The sequence below is a fragment of the Pholcus phalangioides genome, unplaced genomic scaffold (assembly GCF_987345545.1).
Source record: "Pholcus phalangioides strain wild (caught in Gottingen) unplaced genomic scaffold, Ppha-v1.0 ptg000021l_1, whole genome shotgun sequence".
In the NCBI taxonomy this organism is placed as follows: domain Eukaryota; kingdom Metazoa; phylum Arthropoda; class Arachnida; order Araneae; family Pholcidae; genus Pholcus; species Pholcus phalangioides.
The window spans coordinates 535,088-557,171 of NW_028301614.1; the positions used below are offsets into that span (position 1 = coordinate 535,088).

Consider the following 22,084-nt stretch of genomic DNA (forward strand, 5'->3'; position numbering starts at 1 on the left):
AAACATACTCAATATGTGCACGATAAAGGTTTGATTTTCTTTTCGAATTCGAACAAGCAATGCTGAAGGCCGTGGACAAAATGCGGCACGTCTAGGAGTTCCCTCCGGCCAGCGTAAGATCTTCCGGTAATTACACTCACTCTCAACACGATGTATACCTATGATGACCATATTTCCTCGACAAAAATACAGAAAATGGATACCGCATATTATAGCCAAAAACAAAGTTGTCAAAGGTAAGTAAAGTTGCAAATCACAACGTTTTAAAATGTAATTCAAGAAAAAAACGTAGAACATGACAAACATGTAAGATGAATATATTTAAATGACTATGATCAATCATCATAATAATTATGGTCGTAATTATTATGATATAACTTATATATGTTGGGAAAATAACCTCAATGTTTGACTTCAGTAAAAGATAAAAATTCGAACATGCATTTAAGTAGAAAATACGGCAAAAACGGAACATTTTTATTTAAAAAAAGCTAAAATTATGGGTGTGTCCCGTATAATATGAGCCATATGGTCAGTCTTCTAATATATACCATTTCTGTCTCACCAGCAATAGAACATAAATGACTCGCAGGCCCAGATGGTTATGCACTCCTGGGCTAGACAAATTCATGTAGCTCTTTCAGTCTCAAAAAATGTCCAAATTTTCTTTTTTTCCTATACATGCACATTCAAGGCACCAAATTTTGCTTAGAGCAGGGGTGCATCACCATCTCCGGCCTGCGGACCAAATACGGTCTTCCAAGAGGATTCCATCCGGCCCACGAAAGGTGTTCCGGAAGAAAAGTATCAGTAGTAGAAGGCTGACCGTAGTTCTATCATAAAAATACAGTAAATTGGTATCCATGTGGGCCATCGCCAATTATCGTGAAAAAAATGTCAAAATTAAGTAAAAATTGTCAAAATTAAGTAAACCTGTCGAAATTAAGTAAAATTGTCAAAATGAAGTGAAATTGTCAAAATGAAGTGAAATTGTCAAAATGAAGTGAAATTGTCAAAATGAAGTAAACTTGTCAAAATGAAGTAAACTTGTCAAAATGAAGTAAAATTGTCAAAATGAAGTAAACCTGTCGAAATTAAGTAAAATTGTCAAAATGAAGTGAAATTGTCAAAATGAAGTAAACTTGTCAAAATGAAGTAAACTTGTCAAAATGAAGTAAACTTGTCAATTATAGCCAAAAAAATTGTCGAAGGAAAATAAAGTTGCCAATTATCTCTAAAATTGCTGAAAAATCACCAATGACGGGAAATAGAGGGCTGCAACTCACAATTGATTGAAATGAAATTCACCTAAAATACGATATATTTGACAGGTATGTGAAATTTATATATTTTATGACTAAGTAATTTTTATTACCATGTACAGTGGATCCCACTTATAACATTTTTAAGGAAACTATCATGGAACAAAAATTATGTGAGGGGGGAAAACGCTGTAAACGAGACATCTCAATGAGCATTAGTAATAGTTGAGGCCACAAAAACAACTCGTACTAAGCAGGAACGTCATTAGTGGCATCCACTGTAATTTTTAATCTCAATCCTTGATTTAAAAAAATTAAAATTCAAACAAGATTCGTTGAAAAACGGGACATTTTATAGAAAATTCGGTGGCGCCACAAAATTACGTTAATATCCCGTAAATTATGGGTGATATGGTCATCCTGCATGTTGAGGTTCCTGGCCTGTTAGCACCAGAAATACCATATATCAAACCTACAGGACCGAAAAGGTTGTACAATGTGCACCCCTGCTATACATGCGCACATTCATGGCACCACATTTCGCTTCAGAGAGTGTTTTTCTCTCTTCCATCATCATTCCATACCATCGATCTTCATGTGTGTGGTCATCGCCTTGAAACAAAACTAAAACTACATAAAAGATACAGTCCATTGTGAGAAGTCTCTCAACTAAATATTTTGCACGTAAAATACTGTTTCAGTCATGATAAAAATATTTGTACAATAAATTATACCTCAGGGAAAAGGTGCATAACTTTTCTAAAAAAAATTTCGAAATACGTCAAAAAATAATAATATAGCCGACACGTACAGAGATACGTATAGCCCAGCATATCCATCAAAATGATATACTCTTCCCCAGGTAAAGACAAAAGAAAAGAATTCGTATAATATATCAGTGAATAAGGAGGATTTCCTATATATATCTCAAAGAGAGAAAAGTGGGAAACAGGAAAAGATAGTCATATATATATTACGTTATATTACTCTTACTTCAGACAGTGAGTGAGAGAGAGAGAGAGATATCTATACCTGGTGGATCCAAATCGGTCTTCCAGCCGAGCTTCCGTCTGACAGTTTTGGGCGGTTGCGGATATTCGTATGAGCGTGACGTCATAGCTGACGTTGACGTGGTACTCCATCACCAAAGGAATAAAAGCGGGACTCAGCGGTATCGTTGGGTGAATGGATATCGAAGATAAGAAAGGCATCGTTGATGGGTCTGTGTAAAAACCACAAAGAACGATACGAAAACGCATTCAGATAATGAGTATACATCACAAAGCACACAAACATTGTATTTGTTGCTTCATGGATTCACCGGCCTACCACCATTAAGACAATTTAATACCGTTTTGTTATATAGAGATTTTTTTTTTTGTATCTGAAAAACCCTAGGGCATTGTGCACCCACGATTAGTTGGCCTCTGGCTACGTCATGAAACGTCACGATGGGCGATTCCATTTATCTTCTTTCGGTAAAATGGTCGCAAAGAAAAGGAGCAGATTAGTATTTTCCGTTGGCGTCTTTTGCGCTATTTCAGTGAGTTTTTTTTTTATCCTTTTCCCCCTGTTTCCCCTCCTTGGAAAATGAACCCTCCCTTCTCTCGTCAAGGTCAGACGCCAACTCAGTATGGGCATACAATATCGATACGTGTCGTCTGTGGGTTGTCCATGAATTGTTCGATAAGGCTAATGGCATCCTCTTCTGTTTCGACCTTATTTATCCGCAACACGAGTTCCGCAAACAATACTGTCCAACAAGTGCTGCCGTGCTTCCTTTACTGGCATGCGGCAAGGTGAGTTCGACGCAGCGATCGTAATCACACAGCGATATAAACAAACAACACTCCCGACAATACACTGAATTTTAAAAAAAAGTCAACAAAACGTATAAAATTCCAAAGTAAAGATATAAAATAAATTGTGTGACAAGTTTTTTTTTTAAACACAAAAACATTAAGACATAAAAATTAAAAGTAAAAAAACCGCTAAACATAATAAGATTAAAAGCAAAATGAAAGCTATACAATTCCTGAAAATTAAAATGCAAAAACGTTAAGACTTAGAAATTGAAATGAAAACCTTTTAATCATACAAAACTTTAAAAAACACCGAAATGTAAAGAATACAGATTGAAACACAAAAAACATACGAGACTTAGAATTGAATTTAAAAAACACAAAAAATAAGAACTGAAAAAAAAAAAATAAAGAAATGAAAGACAAAGAAAAAAAATATGAAATAGAGGAATGGCTCGAAGGATGTGAAAATTCTGAATGTACACAACATGGATACACCCTATATACGACATACATACAAAGACATGCGGCCAAAAAAGATATTCACCGATCACATTCTAGAATTATATCAGTCACACTATTGCAAGACCCAGAAACTCGGAAAATTCTGGTTGTCATCGCATTAAGATAGCGAGAGGTTATGGTCGCTAATCCATTATGGTTCACTCTCGGAGTCACTTGCATCTTCAATTTGTTGTATTGTTCTCACCTTCGCCTCGCTCCAAGCTATATACCTATATATATATCTTCTGACTTTTTTTTTCAGTAATGCTGGCAGTGTTTTACGGTCTCGCTCTTCAAATTTATTTGATTCCTCACGCTCTTCCATTATTCGCACTTATATATCAGATAATGTACGTCACATTCGGTTGACCCAAAGAAAACATACATCAGGGATTTTCCGAAGTATTTGCTTTGATGCTCTGTAATTGATTCGTGTGACCCGTAAGTATTTGGTTCCGGGGAAAAGTTCCCTGCCACTCTTTTAACATCTACCGTCGGGAATATACTACGAGTCGTTCTTCCTTTTGAAGACAATGTGCATTTCTTCTGCCATTTCTGCAGAATCTTTCTCTTACGCAGCTTCTTTATGCAGTCTCTATTAATGGAAACCATTGCCATGGATAGGATGAACCATGAATTATTAGTACACCGTCAATCGACTGCTTTTACGAGGGGACACCAATAAGGGACAATGCGAGGTTATGGTGTCGCAGGGAATTTTTCTCTAATAGGGTTGTTAATAAATGGAATAGTTTACCCCCGGAGGTAGTAAATTGTAACGCAATTGACACGTTTAAAAAGAAATAAGGGAAACATGTTGAGGTAAATCGAGAAGCTATCCATTCTTAGAATAAGACAGCCATAAGTATACTTTATGGGCATTGTATAATATTTTATCACGTGTATATATGTATATTGTTTGTAATTGCATTTTTAATTGGGTTGCTGTATTTTTGATATATATGACATCCATATTTATTATGGGAATCTTTTTGTCAGCCACCTCATTGGGCATTTTGCCTGTTGTGGCGTTGTATTTGTATCTGTTGTCCTATCTTCTTGCAATATGCCCCCCCCCCCATTTCCATTGTAGACGTTTAATTCTGTCCATGAAACCATTGTGTGGTTCCTTATCCAAGTGATTCGTTTTCTGTCTCTCCTTGTGATGTCTAGCATACATCTTTCCATGCTCTTCGGAAAGATATATGCTAGGCTTACTTCTTTGTAGCACAGTATAATAATATAAGTGACAGTCCAACGTTGAAGCTCAAAATAACAAATATTTCAAACACCAAACATCTGTTTCAAGGCTAATATTGCCCCCTTCTTCAATGATAAAAAGTTTGTTATAGCGCAGACTGCTCGCTGAAACAAAATGCGTTGTTGAAATGAGGCCGACGTGATGATGATGATTTTGACCAAACCTTCAACAAACAGCTCCATCCTAGACCCAAAGCTTCGTCGAATCCTACACGCAATATAATCGTTCTTCCTTTTTCCCCCCCGAAACTAGTTTCTATCTAGGCTAAAATTCTACGCAGATTCCAATTTTCAGTGGTCTTCTCACCCGTGGACAAAATTAATTTCACTCAACATAAAGATACTCATAACCTTACTGACTGAGGCATTTACAGCAGTTCTGCAAATGCGGATTTCGTATATTGCCGAAACCAAACGTCCCTCCGAACATAAGCGCTACGTAAAAATTCCATAGACCAACAATCACCACTTTGACTTGAATTCTGCTAAAATCATCTAAAACTGCTCTGCACCCCTAGACTTAGATTTTCTTTGAAGCGCCGCTTCACATTTATAAATGTGGCCGCTGTGGTGGTCGAGTGGTTATTGTGACGGACTCGCGATGCGAGGATCCGGGTTCGAACCCCACAGTGGTGGTCGGATGAAGTTGCTTTTCTGTGGATCCCAACTTCAAGGCGCAAATGCGAGCCGATCTCCCCGTTAAAAAGTCTCGCCACAGAGAGCAACAGTCCTACATCGATAAATCATTCAATCATAACACTTCACTCATAGTTAGAAAAAAAAACTGGTGGCAGATGGCAGCACTACATATAACAAGCATTACAGAGAAACAAAAAAAACTTCACGTCAGGTTTCACCACACGTACACGTACATTCCCGCATGTACCGATTCATTGGGGGTTCCGCGGGGGAGGGTGTGTGTGGGCGGGGTGCATGTGTGGTGTAGCAGTAGTAGGTAGGGCCTCCAAAAAATGGCTCGGGGATCCATGATGTTCTTAAGTCAGCCACCTCGTTGGGCAATTTGCCTGCTGTGGCATTGTATTTGTATTTGTATTATTCTTCTGTAGTTAACGATTTCTCTCCAGCACTCCATATTTCTCCAATATTTGGGTCCAATTCTTAAATTTGTCCTTTCCTGGGCTTGCCTCGGATCGAGGGGGGGGGGGCTGCGGGCTGTGGCTTGCTCTGGACAATGGAGGTAGAGAGACCAGGCCTCACGACCTAGAGCTCCAATCATAGGGTTCGAGGGCTGGAGCCGCGGACCGGGGGGGGGGGGCTTGGAACCCAGGCCCTCCGGCCCGGCGTAGTCCCTCTCTCCAGCGTGGTCCAACCACTCGGGGTAAAAGGCTTATATCTCACTAGAGACAGAGCCTGGGCCTCGACTGGTCTTAAAGTAACCAAAGTTCAAAGGAATCAATAATTTTTTTATCTGCTTTCCGTAGCGTCAGATCTCACTCACATCAATACATTAAGACAGGAAAGACCAGTGCATTTATCTCTTTCCTATGAATATACAAATACTGATTCATTTTACACCACTTTCTATCTTTCATTCAAACCGAAAACAGCCCATGCTCCATCGGCTTTAGCAAATTTTTAGCTATTGCCCTGTCAAGGGGCGCGATCGTGTCGGAGAAAACTGTATTAAACACAATTAAATGTACTTTTACACCACTGCTAAAGAAGAGAAATGGCACCTGCATACACGTAACGAATAGAATCAGTGTTTGTATTCATGTTCAACTACACTGTATACTACTAAACCACACAGAAGAACTTCGTCCACATTCCTCTGTGGAACTTATGAATTGGTGCATGTTGGAATGTGCGTGTACGTGTTGTGAACCTGACGTGAATTTCGTTCTGTGTAACGCTTGTTACATAATGATTTAATAATTGTATCGTTGTGGATCGGTTGCATTCTGTGGCGAGACTTTTAACGGGGAGATAAGCTCTCATTCGCGCCTCAAAATTGGGAACTACATAAAACCTATTTCAGTCGACCACCACTGTGGTGACGGTGGGGTTCGAACCCAGGTCCTCGCGATGCGAGTCCATCACTATGAATACTCGACCACCACAACGGCTCGTGGTCAACGATCACTGAAGAGCCTGGCTCAAATACAAATAGTGATTAACCTTCTCCCGTGAACAGTAATATTAACAATTTTCCCTAAGAATGAAAATACCGACTCCATTTTACACCATTGTTGATAATTCGAATAATAATGGTGGTCAATCACCAGTGCATCGCCAACCACGAATAAAACTACAGATTCACTTTCTCACATATGACGAACACCCGCGATTCTTTCTCTCAACAATAAAAATATTAATTCTCTTAGACACAACTGCAAACATGACGTAGCCGACCGCGAATACTGATTCTCTCATGAAGTGGTCTGAAAGATCAACATCATGTTCAATTACAATAACGACATGAGACCTCTCTTTTAAAAAATAAAACCGACTTCGAAATATACACGCATGCAATTTTTAAAAACTGATACTCTGTTATTGATTCCCGGCTGTCGTACATCATCAAGTTTTTAAAATGGCTCCACAGTGTGTTATAAATCGTTGAACATGAAAGGATTTCCATCAGGAACAAAACAATAAGAACAAATTTTCCTTTGAAGGGGGAGTTCTGCAACATTAAGCTTGTCTTGGGATGAGATGGGGGGGGGGCATAAAGGAGCTTAAAACGCGTTCCAAATAATTAATTGAAGATTCGCATGAGATTCTTTATATTTAAAACACACACACACAGTAGCGTAAAAGTGCTTTTTAAAACATCGTTTAAGAGCTTCTAATGGATTAACGGCGAGAATTTTCGGGAGGTGATTTATTATATGCTTGTTCTCTTTCTAACATACATGTACGATTCGAATCGTTAACATGCGGTTGAAATTCTCGCTTGTAAGAATTTTAAACTTGAATATTTCTCCTTCCTTGTGGTCTGAATTTCTATTAAAGACTGTCCATTTGCTTTTTTTTTTAATCCATGAAAACTCGTTACGTTATCCAAAAATTGAAAAGAAGGTATATATATATATATATTAGCAAGAATATCACGCCATTCTCTGTAAATACCTATTTTAATTTTCTCTCTTTAGGTATAATGAATATTCATAATTTACAGAATACATGGGATTTTTAATTTTGAAAGAAAATTAGAATGGATGTGTACGTTGTTGAGAAATATTTTAATCGCAGTAGTATTTATATATATACAGGATGGATACTATCGACCGCCCTATAATTACACACGCGATTCTTTATGGAACACTAATATAGAAAAGTGTTTCTCCTGTTTTAGGATCGGAAGAATATTAAGTGAATTATAACGTTTTGAAATTTTGTGACGTGTTAGTTTTGTAATGGTTAGTTACGCGCCAAACACCCAACAAAAAAAAAAAAATTCCCCCCTGCAGCGGGTTGCACTAATTGAAATATTCAATCCTGTTAGAAGCTATGTATGTACACAGTTATTCTCTTTGACGATTGGCGCTTTCTTCTCTTCGTGAAGTTAACCTGGTTATTACTTGTTACCTTCGCCCCACTATATCGGCAAGTTTCTCAGCAGATATGTAAAGAGTTAGCTAAACGAGATCTATTGAAAAAAATTGTTTTCTAAAAATCAACACTTTATTTCTAAAATGAGGTAATTTTCTTTCCTTCGCTATTAAGTCAAATTTTTGAGGGAAATGGCAAGGGGAAAAAAACTGGTTCACTCAGATTTAGCCTTCTTGATTACTCTCAGAGCTATAATATCGCTATCAGCTTGAAAACGCCAAGTTATGAGTTTGGTGCTCGTTCGGTGAATTTGGCGCGATTCGAAAGTGACGTAATCAACTTTTATAATGATGTTATATTCCATAATTAGTCAAATCAGAAAACTGAAAACACTTTTCCATACGCGTTCTTCACAAGAAATCACATGTATAACTACTGGGGGGTCGATAGTATCCACCCTGTACAAGATTTATGCTTTGAGATGACTTTATATGAGTTTTTATGATTAAAATATTAATTTTTGCGATAATGACTGAATAAAACTTACCGTCACTGCATGGCCTGTTGTGATTCAGGTCTAAGAATATAATAAATAAGAAATAGAATAAATGATTATGCGAGGAAACATCTGATAATTACAGTAAATAAAATAATATAGGAATTAGAAATATCATTTTAAATTTTTTGTGGGATATACTGTATTTTGTGGCAACGTTTGTGCTCATGTCAAATGCAATAAGAATAAAGCAAATTTGATTGATTTTAAATCGAAAAATCCTCACCCATCTTAGTTTCTCGGACTATGTTATCGTGATCATTGAAGATTGATTTTATTTTTGGGATTTTATAAAATTTTATTTTCATCATCATCCGCTCTGTCTGGTCAAATAAAAAAAAAAAACATTCGCACACTCTAGTACTTTATTGAACATCTTTTAGAATGAGTACAGTACGTATTAATTTTATGTTACGGTAAATGTGATAAATGGGTAAAATTATGCATAATCACCATACAATCATTTCGGTAAGTTTAATAAACTTCACAAAATTTATCACTTTTTACGATTATGCATAGCTCCCAAATGAAGTGATCGATAAGTTTGATAAACATGAAAAAAACTATCACATATCTCTCTTAACATAGTATTGACACGCTCGACTTCCAGAAGAATGTTTTTGGTTTAAATTTTTCTACAAAATTTTGTATAACGATATCGATTACAATCAATTATTGAGTGCAATCATCTTTCATGTACCAAATTTTTTAGCAATAAAATCAACATATTTTTTCCCCATTTCTTTTCTTAGTACAAATTTTGAAGAAACGGTCAATTCTTAGGTCTTTGTAACTCGCAACCGCATTGATATGGATATTTTTTCGAATAAAATCAACTTGTTGAAGAAATATGTTTTTCATTGTTTTTAATTTTTTCAACCACTGATTTCATGTTTTTATCCTTTTTAAAGCAATCTGTGTGTGTTTTACGTTCTTACTTATCTATTCTTTGTGTGTGTGTGTTTAATGCGCAGCTTCTGTGATTTGTAACTAGGTTTTTCTATTTGAACGTACAATAAACTGATTTCAAACGGTTTTAATTTGTTTTCGTACGTGATACATACATTACACTTATTTTTCCACAAAAATTAAATGAAAATATATGTGAAAAATAAGAGTGAAAAAAAAAATTTATTATCATCCTTGTAAATGTTGACTTTGTTCATATCATATACTGTATCAGCATGGGCAAACAAAACCAAGAAAACCGAAAATATTCATAATCCTAGCCCATACATGCTCAACCCATGCAGGGACAAAATGTGGTCCTCGGAGTCATCTGATGGGGCCCGTGACCTCAAACCTAATTTTGTAAATGAGAACTAAGCGGCACGTTCCCAAATCACTCCAAGGACCCACGATATATTTACAAGTCGCTACAGTGACGACGGTGTAATTTCACATCATTGAAATGGTCTGTAGCCCATTCCTAGATCACTTAAGTGACCACCAACGTGGCTGTTTACAGATAATTTGAGTAAGCCACGATATAGTTACAGAACACTTAAGCGGCCCGTGGTGCAGCTCCACATTAATCAACGTACCCGCTTCACAGCTCCAGATCACTCAAGCAGCTGACGACGCATTTACAGATCACTTAAGTGACTTGCAGCACTGTTTAAGAGCATTTAAGCGGCCACCGGCGAAATTCGAGATCACTTAAGTGGCTCAGGCCACATTTCCAGATCAGATCGCGTAAATAGCTTGCTAGATGTTTTCAAACTAATGAAGTGGCCAATAACATGTTTTGAAATCAACAAAGTGTCCCGCATTTATCTAAAGGTTGAACATCGTAGCCTGTTTAAGCACAATTAAAGTTAGAGGCACAAGTTTAGCCACAATTAAGCTAAATTTGAGGTACTTCATCGACGACGATTTATCACCAATACGACCTAGGGATTATGCATAATCAGCGATGAATATGGTATATTCTAGGGACACAAGCCAAATTTATAAAACTTACCAAAATGTTTTGTAATTATTCATAATTACCGGTGACAAATATAATCACTGCATTTATCGCATTTACAGTAACATGTATGCAAATTTTCTATTCATTAGTTGTGACATTAATCCTGTGCATCTTTAAATATCCATATACAAATTGTTTCAGCTATATTTGCATTAATTTCTCCATAATTTTTGGTGGAATAAGGAAGAGTAGAATAATTTCTTAAATTTCTTTCCATAGGCTCTGAATTGAAAAATGCAAAAAATGTTTTTATTCCTCAGCTTCAATCTATTCATATAAAATAACATGTCCTGAGTGATAGACTGATATATAATGTACTATAATATGATATATAATATAAATATGACATTTGGTAAGTAGCTTCATTTCGTGATGTAAAGACTCACTAAGAAGTTTTCCAAAATTCGGCCCCTAAAAAGACCATGGGGGAGATCGATGGTTATATGGGGCAATAATCGCTGAGTCCAAACCGCTGAAGCTATAAATATGAAATTTGGTCAGTATTATATTTTATAATATAGAGACTCGCCAAGACGGGATATATGCAAATGCAACTACCAAGGGGGTCATGAGGGGATCAAATGTTATACGAAGGAATCATCGCCGAGCAATTTTCAGATTACCAAATTCACGCGATCGAAGCCGCCCCTCGGCAACAGCTAATACATTCATAAATTCCCACCACGATTTATTAGTTTCGAAGTATGAATGTAAATTTTTTAATCCTTCATAGTTTACAGCCATATTTCAGTACCATTCTGAATCCTGAGTGGCCATTCATTAATCATGGCAAGAAAATGAATGACAAATGATTACTAAAAAAAAAAGAAATACCTGATTTACTCTGAAAGATTGTTTTAATTTAAAAAATAATAAATTCACCGATTTTGTGGCATTCAATTCCTGTAGTGTCAGAGCGAAACCAAACAGCATATTACACGCTCTGCATAATTGTCTAAAAGGCGGGGCGTGTGACATGCAAATTTGTTTACACTTGATGCTTCTTGTTAACTAATATGTATAGTAGCCGGCTTAAATCAATTGTACTGGATCGCCTATGCCTTTGTAGTGCATTCATTAACGTGTGTAACATGTTACGCATTGCATCTCATGATCCACTGACGGGATCGGATATTGAAAATTCTTTTACGATATTCTTGAGTGCTATTTCTCTACGTACTATCTTCTCCCATAGCTGCCGGTATTGTATCAAAACCGCATAGTGACTGTACTATGTTTTAATACTCAACCTTTTGGAGAGTGCGGGCCACTTCATAGGTTTTGGAAACGTGTTGCGATCTATCAAAATGAGAGATACCCGGGCCACGTCGCCATATAGCAATATCGGCTCATTTTCCTCACGGAGAGTGGGTACCTCTGGCAATTTATTTATTTATAAAAAATAAATTACAAAATATAATATAATCATAAGTATAAAATCGTTATCTAATTTTAAACTCGAGTTGGAAGATCACGATCCAAGTATACAATCCTAAATCACGTATTGAAATTATGAATCTGATATAAAATCATGTGTGTGTTCGAATTCATATCTCATTCACATTTAAATCGCTCGATTTCCACGGCATTATACGTGGGCTGATAAAGAAAGTGTTACGGGCTAATTTCGTTATTTGGAAATATGCCCCGAGCAATTTAAGTGATCTGAAAATGCGCCACGCGGGCTACTCGAGTCATCTGGAAATGCACCCCGAGCCACTCAGATGACCTGAAAATGTGCCGCCAGCCACTTGTATGACCTAAAAATATGTCGCGAGCAATTTAAGTGATCTTAAAATGTGCCAGGAAACATTTCAGTGATCTATAAAATTGCCACGGGCCGCCTGAGCAGAGGTGCATTTGTGGTTTCAACGCCTGCAGGATACAAGAATTTTGCCGCCCTTTTCCCACCTAGTCCGATTTTCCAGGCTACCATTTTCCCGAATTCGCCACCCTGTGCCATGATTCCCGCGTGACCTCCTCAGGTGTACTTGCCGGAGTGCAAGTACTCTCAAAGTCATTCTATTCGTCATTCATTTGCTTGCACACTATTTTGGAAACGGCCACTGGCTTGCACACTGTTTTGGCCAGGTATTTTGTGAGCCGGTATATTTGGCCAACCTTCCGTTTCTTGTTTTACAGAAAAATGTTTTACAGCACAACATAGGTCGCTCTTTTTGATCATTTACACGTTTACACATGCTCCATGTCATTTTTTAGTCGTTAACATGCTTGCATGCGGTCTAGATCACTCTTCTGGTCATTCACACGCTTGCATGCGGTCTAGATCACTCTTCTGGTCATTCACACGCTTGCATGCGGTCTAGATCACTCTTCTGGTCATTCACACGCTTGCATGCGGTCTAGATCACTCTTCTGGTCATTCACACGCTTGCACACTGTTTCGGTCACTCACATGATTGCACGCTGTTTCGGTCACTCACATGATAGCACATTGTTTGATCACTCATATTCTTGCACACCATTTTGGTCACTCATATGCTTGCATACCGTTTTGGTCATTTACATGCTTGCACACTGTTTTAGTTACTCACTTGTACATGCTCTAGGTTAATCTTTTGGTCGCTTTACTGACACGGTTCTTTGTTTTGTAGGTCCCTCTTTTGATCATTTACACGTTTATACATGCTCCATGTCATTTTTTCCCGACATTAACATGCTTGGACGCACTCTGTCACTCTTTTGGTCATTCACATGTTTTCACACGCTCTAGGTCACTCACTGACCTGGTCTCTCAATCTGTACTTGAGTGGTATATTTATTTGCGGCGGACTCTGGATGGGGAGGGCCATAACTTAAACATGCATGCCTTAATATCATATATCTTATCTTTGGTACGTGTGTGCATAAGGAGTTTACTATGCAAAAAAGAAGAAGCTATAAAAGATATAATACCTTCATTGCTGTGTAATTTTGAAACTTGATATTCGTGATGAAGAACAGTCATGTTTTTGTTTTTCCTGAAAACAAGCATCAATATTTCAGACGACGAACACGTAGCACAGTCATTAAGCTTTTTATTACATGAAGAAAAGTTCAAAGAATGTAAGTAATAAATGTATGAAATTTCATGTTTCACAATCAATGAAGAGAAGAATCTAAAATACTAAAAATTGAATATAAATTGACTTTCAAGAAAGCGGTGCTTGTAATACCTTTCTAGAAAGTGCGCGTTCGTAAATTTTGAGCATGCGCGGTGTCATGTGAAATCACTTACAAACTGACGCCATTTCAAATCAGATCGGCTTGTGTGTTTAGTGGTTTTCAAATTTGTAGTGTGTGTGTCTCTCTCTCAGACACACACACACACACACACACCAGCTTCGAGGCACGAATGTGGGCCTGTCTCCCATTGGAAAAAGTTTCTCCGTAGAGAGCAGGCAGGCCTGCAACACGATACAGACAAAACACGACAATTCAATAATTTCCATCTTTACTTCAAAAAATAGACGCCAGGTGGCAGCATGAACACGAAACAAGCGCGATTCGACAACATAAATACGTTAGGGCCCAACATACACTCAGAACACACATTCCATCATGTGCCGATTCTTTAGAAATCCCATAGAGGAATGTGTACAAGATGCATGTTCGGTTAAGTAGTAGTAGGCTCTCTACAGAGGGCAAGCAGTCCTTCAACATGATACTTGCATTAACTTTACATTTTAATTACATTGACATTACTTGTGAATTACGTTAACATTACATGAATTACATTAACACACATTACGTTGAACTTACCTGTATTTTGGCTATATTTGGCATCCATATTTTTTATGGGCATCTTTTCTCAGCCATCTCGTTGAGCAAATTTGCCTGTTGTGGCCTTTTGTGTTCGTATTTGTAGAAGTTCGTAAATTTTGAAAAATCCGGAAATTTACCGGTAATCGCCACTTTAGCTTCCAATATGGTGCAGATGGCAGCTTTTCTCGAACACGAAAAAGCACGTGGTCGTACTCGTGACTGGCACGTGATCGCGCGATTGTTAAATTCAGTTTCAGAATGCTATTGTGTAAGGGATTCGCTCTCTCGCTTCCGTGAGGAGATGGGTTTTTTTTTTTCTTCAAACCGAGCACAACTCAGGTCTATTGCCATAGGCAATTTACTACCTAGTGAGTTGTGCCGGTGGTGTAACTGTGTGTGTACCTAACAGTCTGAGTGCGTATCTAGTGTTGTGTATGATTTTTCAGTGCTGCCATCTATATCTCAGAAGTGAAGTAAGTGATGTGTAGTGACTGAATATTTGTACTGTTTGTAGGACTGTTGCTCTCTGTGGCGAGACTTTTGAGGAGAGGTTACGACGTAAAATATCTGTACACTTCTGATCCGCCGAGTTGCACGTGGCAATAATAAGCCTTCATAATTTCTCGAAAAATTGAGTGGCGACTTATCGAGGTTTCACTGTACGTAGGAAAGAAAAACAGAGTTTTCGCGTTTCACCAATATCCGATTACTAAACGTCCCATTTGACCAAACGGGATGTATGGTCACCGTTCTTGAAAGCGAGTTTTTTTCGGATATAGTTATCATTTGGTCATTATCAAAATCCCCGAGTTCCGACGTTATCATATTAAGGCGCGTGGACTGTATTATTAAACGAGTCCTCCTATAACAAATGAATTCATTTACATAATCAAAACAACATTTCTCTTCATGCGGAAAAGATTTACTCAGTTTTGGGGGGGACGGGGGTCATCACATGATCAGTCAGAGGTATTATATCACGAGAAATTGTGATTTTACTCACCATGACGTCACGGGCTCCATGTGCAAGTCCATGTCACTATAATAATCTTCGGAATTCGACCTGCCGTACCACCGTTCCATGTTTACCAGTAATCGATGTATGTCTGCTGTGGAGTGACGGCTGTTGGAAATGTTGACGTCATGAGTAACGTCATTTAAAAAAAAAGTAATGATCACATAAAAATTCATTACTGGTCCACGGAGGTGAAAGCTAGGATAAGGATCCAGTACTGCATCCAAGACTACACATAAAATAGTCGTAGAAAACCATGGCAATGTAAAGTTTTATGCGTTTTTATAATAGCTTCTTTCATATTTTTTGTTGATAATTCATAAATATCTCGAAACAATCTTAAAAAATTCTTAAAATAAGTATAGAGTGTGGGTCCAAAACTCCCCCGACAAACTTCTGGGGGTGATCGTATACGCTAAGACGGATAACTTTTGCAATGGAATTTCGGGTCGCGGAACTAAAATATTTAGTCAGAAACGACGTTGGCAATAGGGGAATCTCCAAGCAAGCAACAGTGTGTCAAGACGAGGCAACATGTCCATAGTGCAGTGTTTCTCAAAGTGTGCGTCGCGACTCTCAGGGGCATCACCAACCTGTGTAAGGAGCGTCGTAACGAGCTGAAGATATTGATTTGTGTGCCTATTTATGCTTTGAATTGGTTCTTTTATAAATGAAAATATCTACTAAACTATTTTGAGGAGCCGCAGAGAAACCATGAATCGGGTAAGGGAGCCGCGGGTGGCAAAAGTTTGAGGATCACTGCCGTAGTGGACCTGTGGCATGGCCTGCACGCTCCCGGAACCTGAATCCACTTAATTACACCCGCTTCGAACATCTCGATAACACACACCCATGGGACCAAAAATTTTGTGCGTTAATGTGGAGGCAAGGTATACAGTGGAACCTCGTTTCCATGACGATTGTCTTCACTCGCAATAAGTTCCTATAGCTTACATTTTATTCTTAAAATGTATAAGAGAAACTCCGGTAGTAATGCATAGTTATCAATCGATCTCGATAAAGAAAGTTTGATTAAATTTCACTTCATTTGCATCACTTTCACCGATTATGCATAATTCCTAAATAATGTCTGAAAGTCTGGTAAATATGGAAAAATGTATAATTTTTTTTCCTCTTCATTAAAATAATTAATTATTTCCACCCGTACGCGCGCGCGCGTGATACGTGCACTGCACATATTTTGCAGTAAAAATTAAATTAAGTGTGAAGATGTGAAGAAGATAAAAACTATTCATAACAACTATCAATTTTGTAATGTTTATTTCTGCATTTTCTTCAGTATTTTCGTATTTTCGCACAATTATTCTTTTTTTTTAATTTTTCCATTTTTTTTTTGCGCAATAATACTTTGTATATACGTATGATATTCTATGTACGTAATACGATTGTGTTTTAATGAAGTTTTCTCCGATATGGTCCCGCCACTGCACAGGGGCGAGGTCTAAAAAACTGGCTAACGCCGATAGAGCCTGGGCCGTGTTCTGTTTGAAAGAAAACAAAGTAAGTCTCGTAATGTTGCCTTTCTTCACACGTTTCAACAAACAAAACAAACCAATATTATATATACCATTCGAATTCACCACCCCTGACCATAGTCACGTTCAGTTAATTAACTGATTAATTGACGATTTATCATATTTACCAACACGAGCTCGGGATTAAACGTAATCTTAGTTGAATGTGATAAGTTCTCTCTCAGTGTATGACCGAAAATTAATAAATTGGAGTTTGGAAAAAAATTAGAGTTTGTTTAATTTTACTGTCCGCTATCAGGGAGTTAAGCATGTTTAAGTCCTATTCCACGGGATCGGGGATCAGAAAAATATCCGTTAGGGGAGGTTCCACTGTACTTTTGGGGGCCACTTGAGTCTACAACACACAACAGTAGACTCAGTGGAAGAATTTGTTGCTGCTTACAGACGATTACAACACCAAGCCTCTGTGGGAGGGTGCGTCATTCCTTCATTCGAAGCCGTCAGTTGAGCAACAGTACCCTCGGACGCCACTTTGAGCGCCTACTGTGAGTGCTTGCATAGCCAGTTACATTGACGTTTTGATTTTCTCTTATATACGCCACCAGGGTAGGCCTTGCCAGACGCGGAGCCCGGTGCGAAAGTAATCGCGAGGCCGGGTGCGCCACCACAATTTAATATATTTTGTGGGGAGGGGAATCGGCATCTATTACTTCAGAACATACAGGAATGTTGAGAAAATTCTATACAAGAAAATTTTAAACGCACAGTTTTCAATGTAAATTAATCCAAAAATTGAGGAAAATTCATCACTGAAGGTAATTTTAAACTAATGGCAGAAACAATTCCCGAAACTAATGCAATTTTAGAATTGGTGAACTAAAAATAATTGAAAGAAATAATTCCTCCCCAATGAAGATTCGGAATGATAGAAATTATTCCAGAGTTGATGAAAATTCAAAATTAATGCAATAAATATTTCCAGAATTTATGAAAGTAAATCGATGAAAATCCAGAATCAACAGCACACAAAAATTCCAAAATTGATGAAAATTCAGAATTAAATTATAGAAAGAAATAATTTAAGAACTGATGAAAGCCTCCAATAATTTGCCGTGAATGCGGGGCCTTACAAAGCGCGGCAACTGGTGATACCACATCTGTCGCACACCCTTAAGAGCGGCCCTGTCCGCCGCGAACCGTGTGGCTGTTTCTGTACTTGGTTTTCCGATTGAACAAATGTATTTCGACCCAAGGTCCCATTGCATAAGTTATTTGTGTTGACATGTACGATCAACCCTAGCAGATTGTCGGAGGAGTTCCGGACCACCCTGTATATGAGCTGCGTAATCGTCATTTTCTCTCTTACCGGTGCTGTAACCACAAACGAGCCGCAAACGCCTCGGTGAAATGCCTCTGCAGTTGCTCTACAATAGCATCGTGAACACCGGCTTCTGAGGACGGATAAAGCTAAAAAAAGACGTCAAGCCGAATGTTGCTAATACTTTATAGCACCGTTATTAAACCACAAATACAATGAAATATATATGCACATGTACGTATAAAAAAATACACTCTGCCGTATTTAAAAATAATATAATTGGTTCATATTCCGTCCATTTTCAAAAATAAAATGAAAGCGTCGACATTGAAAATCTCTAAGGAGCAAGAACTTCAGAGAAATACAGCCTGGGAAAATCGTCCATGAAAAAGATAAATTTTCACTTTATGAATTCAATAGTGGGCACGTGTATTCCCAGAATATGGCGCGGGTTCCCGGCTAAAAACCATCTTTCGGGATATTAACTGGTTGTTCATGCTCGGCTAAATATATAACTTTTTCGTTTATTGGATATGGTAAATTAAATATACCTTCTTCTTTTCTTTTCTCGGTTCTATCGGATTCCGTTTGAAAAATTATATTTTGTCAGTGGCGAGGATTCTCCGATACGTGGAACCGAGCCACACGACCTAATACAAAAATTTTCTTGAAAAAATAAAAATAAAACATGGCCCGCATGTGTGTGTTTGCAGTATGTTTGCACATGCGAGTTTTCCCTTCATTTAACATCCGATATACCTATGAAGGTTTGAAGATTTATTACGTTGGGATCTCAATGTTGCGGAAATGGAAACCCCCTTTCTTATAAATAAGCACGTGAAAGATGCCTTTTGTATTTATCATTCGACACTTTGTTACACTGATATTTCTAAAAATGCGCAACTTGCTGTTAAATTGTCGTGAGAGTTTTTTCTCTCATATAAGTATATTTCATATCTTTAATCCTTTATAATGAATCGTCTAATCGAGCAATTCTTTTTTTTTCAATGCTTTCTTTTGCCGACCCACGACCTGACTGACTTCTTACCTCCGGCTAAAGCAGTGGTTCTCAACCTTTTTTGCATCACGCACCCTTTGTTCAATACGACTTATACTGGAATTATCTTCTCAGCACAACGTACAAAGCAAAAAAATCCAACGATGTCAGCTAAAAAAATACAAAAATCTGGTATGTTTTTAGCTGATACGACTTATCTTCCTTCAACCCCCTTGGATAATGCGTTTTCTATCTGTTAGAAAATTTGGTTTTTCTGTAATTAATTACGTTAGTTATAAATTAATTAATTCTTAAAGTCTTGCGCTTATTAGTTAATTTCCTTTTTTGGCATAATTTTGGTTTTCTTCATAATTATTTTATCAACAAAACTGAAAAAATACTAATTTTTAACATTTTTCGAAATTTGAAAAAAATATTCAAGGAATAGTTTTGATTATTAGTGTTCTGATTATATACTAGTGTATTATTAAATGTTCTTATCCTAATTGATTCAAACTGGAATATCGATATATAAATGGCTGTGTGACTCTTGATTAAACTTTTTTACGTTTTTCTTGAGTTATGCTCACAACTGTATCAAGTTTAAGAGCAGCATGCTAATAATACGAAAGGTAAAATGCAAACAAACATATTTTAAGTGTATTAATAATATGTTTTCTTAATCGAAATAGAAAACAATTACAATCGCTAATCGGAAAGGAAAGTTTTGCAACGCAAATTTTTTTTTTCTGCAAGCGAGAGCCAAAATATTATACGTGCCAAAATAACGGTAAGATTCATATTTTTTTGACTGGAAAATTTCAATTTCTCTCATAATTTCAATTTTTCTAAATAATCACAGTCAACGTGTAATTTTTTTCTCATCTCGCACCCCACAAAAAATTCTTTCCCTCATTTCTGGAGGTGTGGGCACCCCCGGTTAAGAACCACTGGGCTAAAGACATTTAAAGTCTCGTATGACGCTAGTTTTTTCTTGGTCTTTCATCTTTCCAGTAATTCCAATACATTGATACCTACTGTATGTTTTCTCATACTTGGATTAGTTGTCTCATGATCAATTTGACCAATTAAGAAATAGCATTCCAATCAAAGTGTTCGAAATCTAGGTGTGCCGCACATTTCTTGGCGGGAAAGTTTAAGGTAGGGAGGCCCGGCTCTTCCGACCCGAATCACTTTGAAGTTAAATTTAAAAAATTCAATAAATTAGAATTTAATAAGGTTTCCTACAACGAGACGCTCCTTAGGGCAGGAAATGATGGTGGGTGAATGTTGTGGTTTTGAATTTTGAGTGGTTTTTGGCTGTTATCTTTTGATTTTGTTTGACAATTTTTAGTATATACTGAGAAATTGAATTTTCTGGATGTTATGCCGAAACTAATATTTGGAAAGTGATGTCTCCTCCGGAAATCGAACCCAGCTCCCCAGGGAGGGGGGACATTATGCAAGGGGATTCGGGTACGATTCCCGGAAGAGACAAATCACTTTTCTTTCCAAATATTAGTTTCGGCATAACATCCAGAAAATTCAATTTCTCCGTATATTTTGGGCCGAAAAATGCCATCTCTTAATACAATTTTCAATATAATTTCTACTTTAAACGGCCTATACAGTATTTTTTTGTAATGCTAATTTTGCTTTTTGTTTAAAGGGAATCTTTTATCACGGTGATTTGATTTCAGATAGTGATTTGATTAAAAAGTTTAATTAATATTTTAAAATATGTCTGAAAAGGATAAATGATTAAAATTAAATTGTCGCACGTATCATAATGTTTCAGAGATTATTTCATTGTTAATATGTTCACGATCCAGCCTCACGAGAAAATTACTGTTGATCACTTTTTTAAAAATTTCGCCTTTGCAATCAAACTTGACTATTCACCGTACTATGGCTATTCGTTGATCTCTCTTTTGCAGGATTCGAACTCAGACCCGTAAATTCGGAAGAAATGACAAATGAAACTAATGCCTTGGATTGAAATTTTCCGTCTTTAAGTTTGTATTTCTGGAGAACAATTGGGCAGAAATGAAAATTTTTTCTTCCTAGTTTGAATGATTATAAGTGAAAAAACATACACTAATTAATACATATCACTTGACAGTGTTTTTTCCCAGATAAATTTATAGGTTACCTGCCTGAATCCACCTTGATTGAGAGCCTCCAGTCTTGACGTTACCAAATATTTCAGGTCACCTCTGCTTAAGCATAGATTGCTTGAAATAGAACAGCTCCAGTCCTATATGAAAACACCGGCAAAAATAAGAATATAATTAGGCTTTCTCTAGGCATGCTTCTGATATCTAAGGCATAAACAAATAATAATTTTGATGAGCATGTCGAGAGATGGTGAGCACATAACCTTACAAAATGTTGATGAAATCAGCTATGTATGCTTATACTATTAACTTCAAAAGGACTTAATATGCACCACGTACCACCAGCATTAGTTTCAAGCTTGGAAAATTCGGTCTAAGATGCTATAAGACTAATTCGTAGTGAAGTGATAAATAATGCACGAACGTGTCACACAAGTCATGACTTGAACAACATCTTGGAACGGCATGAGAGCTCTCTGGGGGATTTCTGTTAAGTAAAGACTC

General features: G+C 37.2%; 1 protein-coding gene across 1 annotated transcript in view; it reads right to left on the bottom strand.

The window, feature by feature from the left end:
- The window catches only part of LOC149070467 (cadherin-like and PC-esterase domain-containing protein 1), a 168,238-nt gene that overhangs the window by 34,453 nt on the left and 111,701 nt on the right, over nt 1-22,084 (bottom strand). The window contains exons 11-16 of the mRNA XM_089248967.1: nt 21,616-21,720; nt 18,515-18,615; nt 15,641-15,760; nt 13,789-13,853; nt 8,892-8,921; nt 2,295-2,484 (exon numbers count right to left, since the gene is read on the bottom strand). Coding sequence (XP_089105093.1) covers nt 2,295-2,484; nt 8,892-8,921; nt 13,789-13,853; nt 15,641-15,760; nt 18,515-18,615; nt 21,616-21,720 — 611 coding nt within the window. The remainder of the gene's footprint in view (nt 1-2,294; nt 2,485-8,891; nt 8,922-13,788; nt 13,854-15,640; nt 15,761-18,514; nt 18,616-21,615; nt 21,721-22,084) is intronic.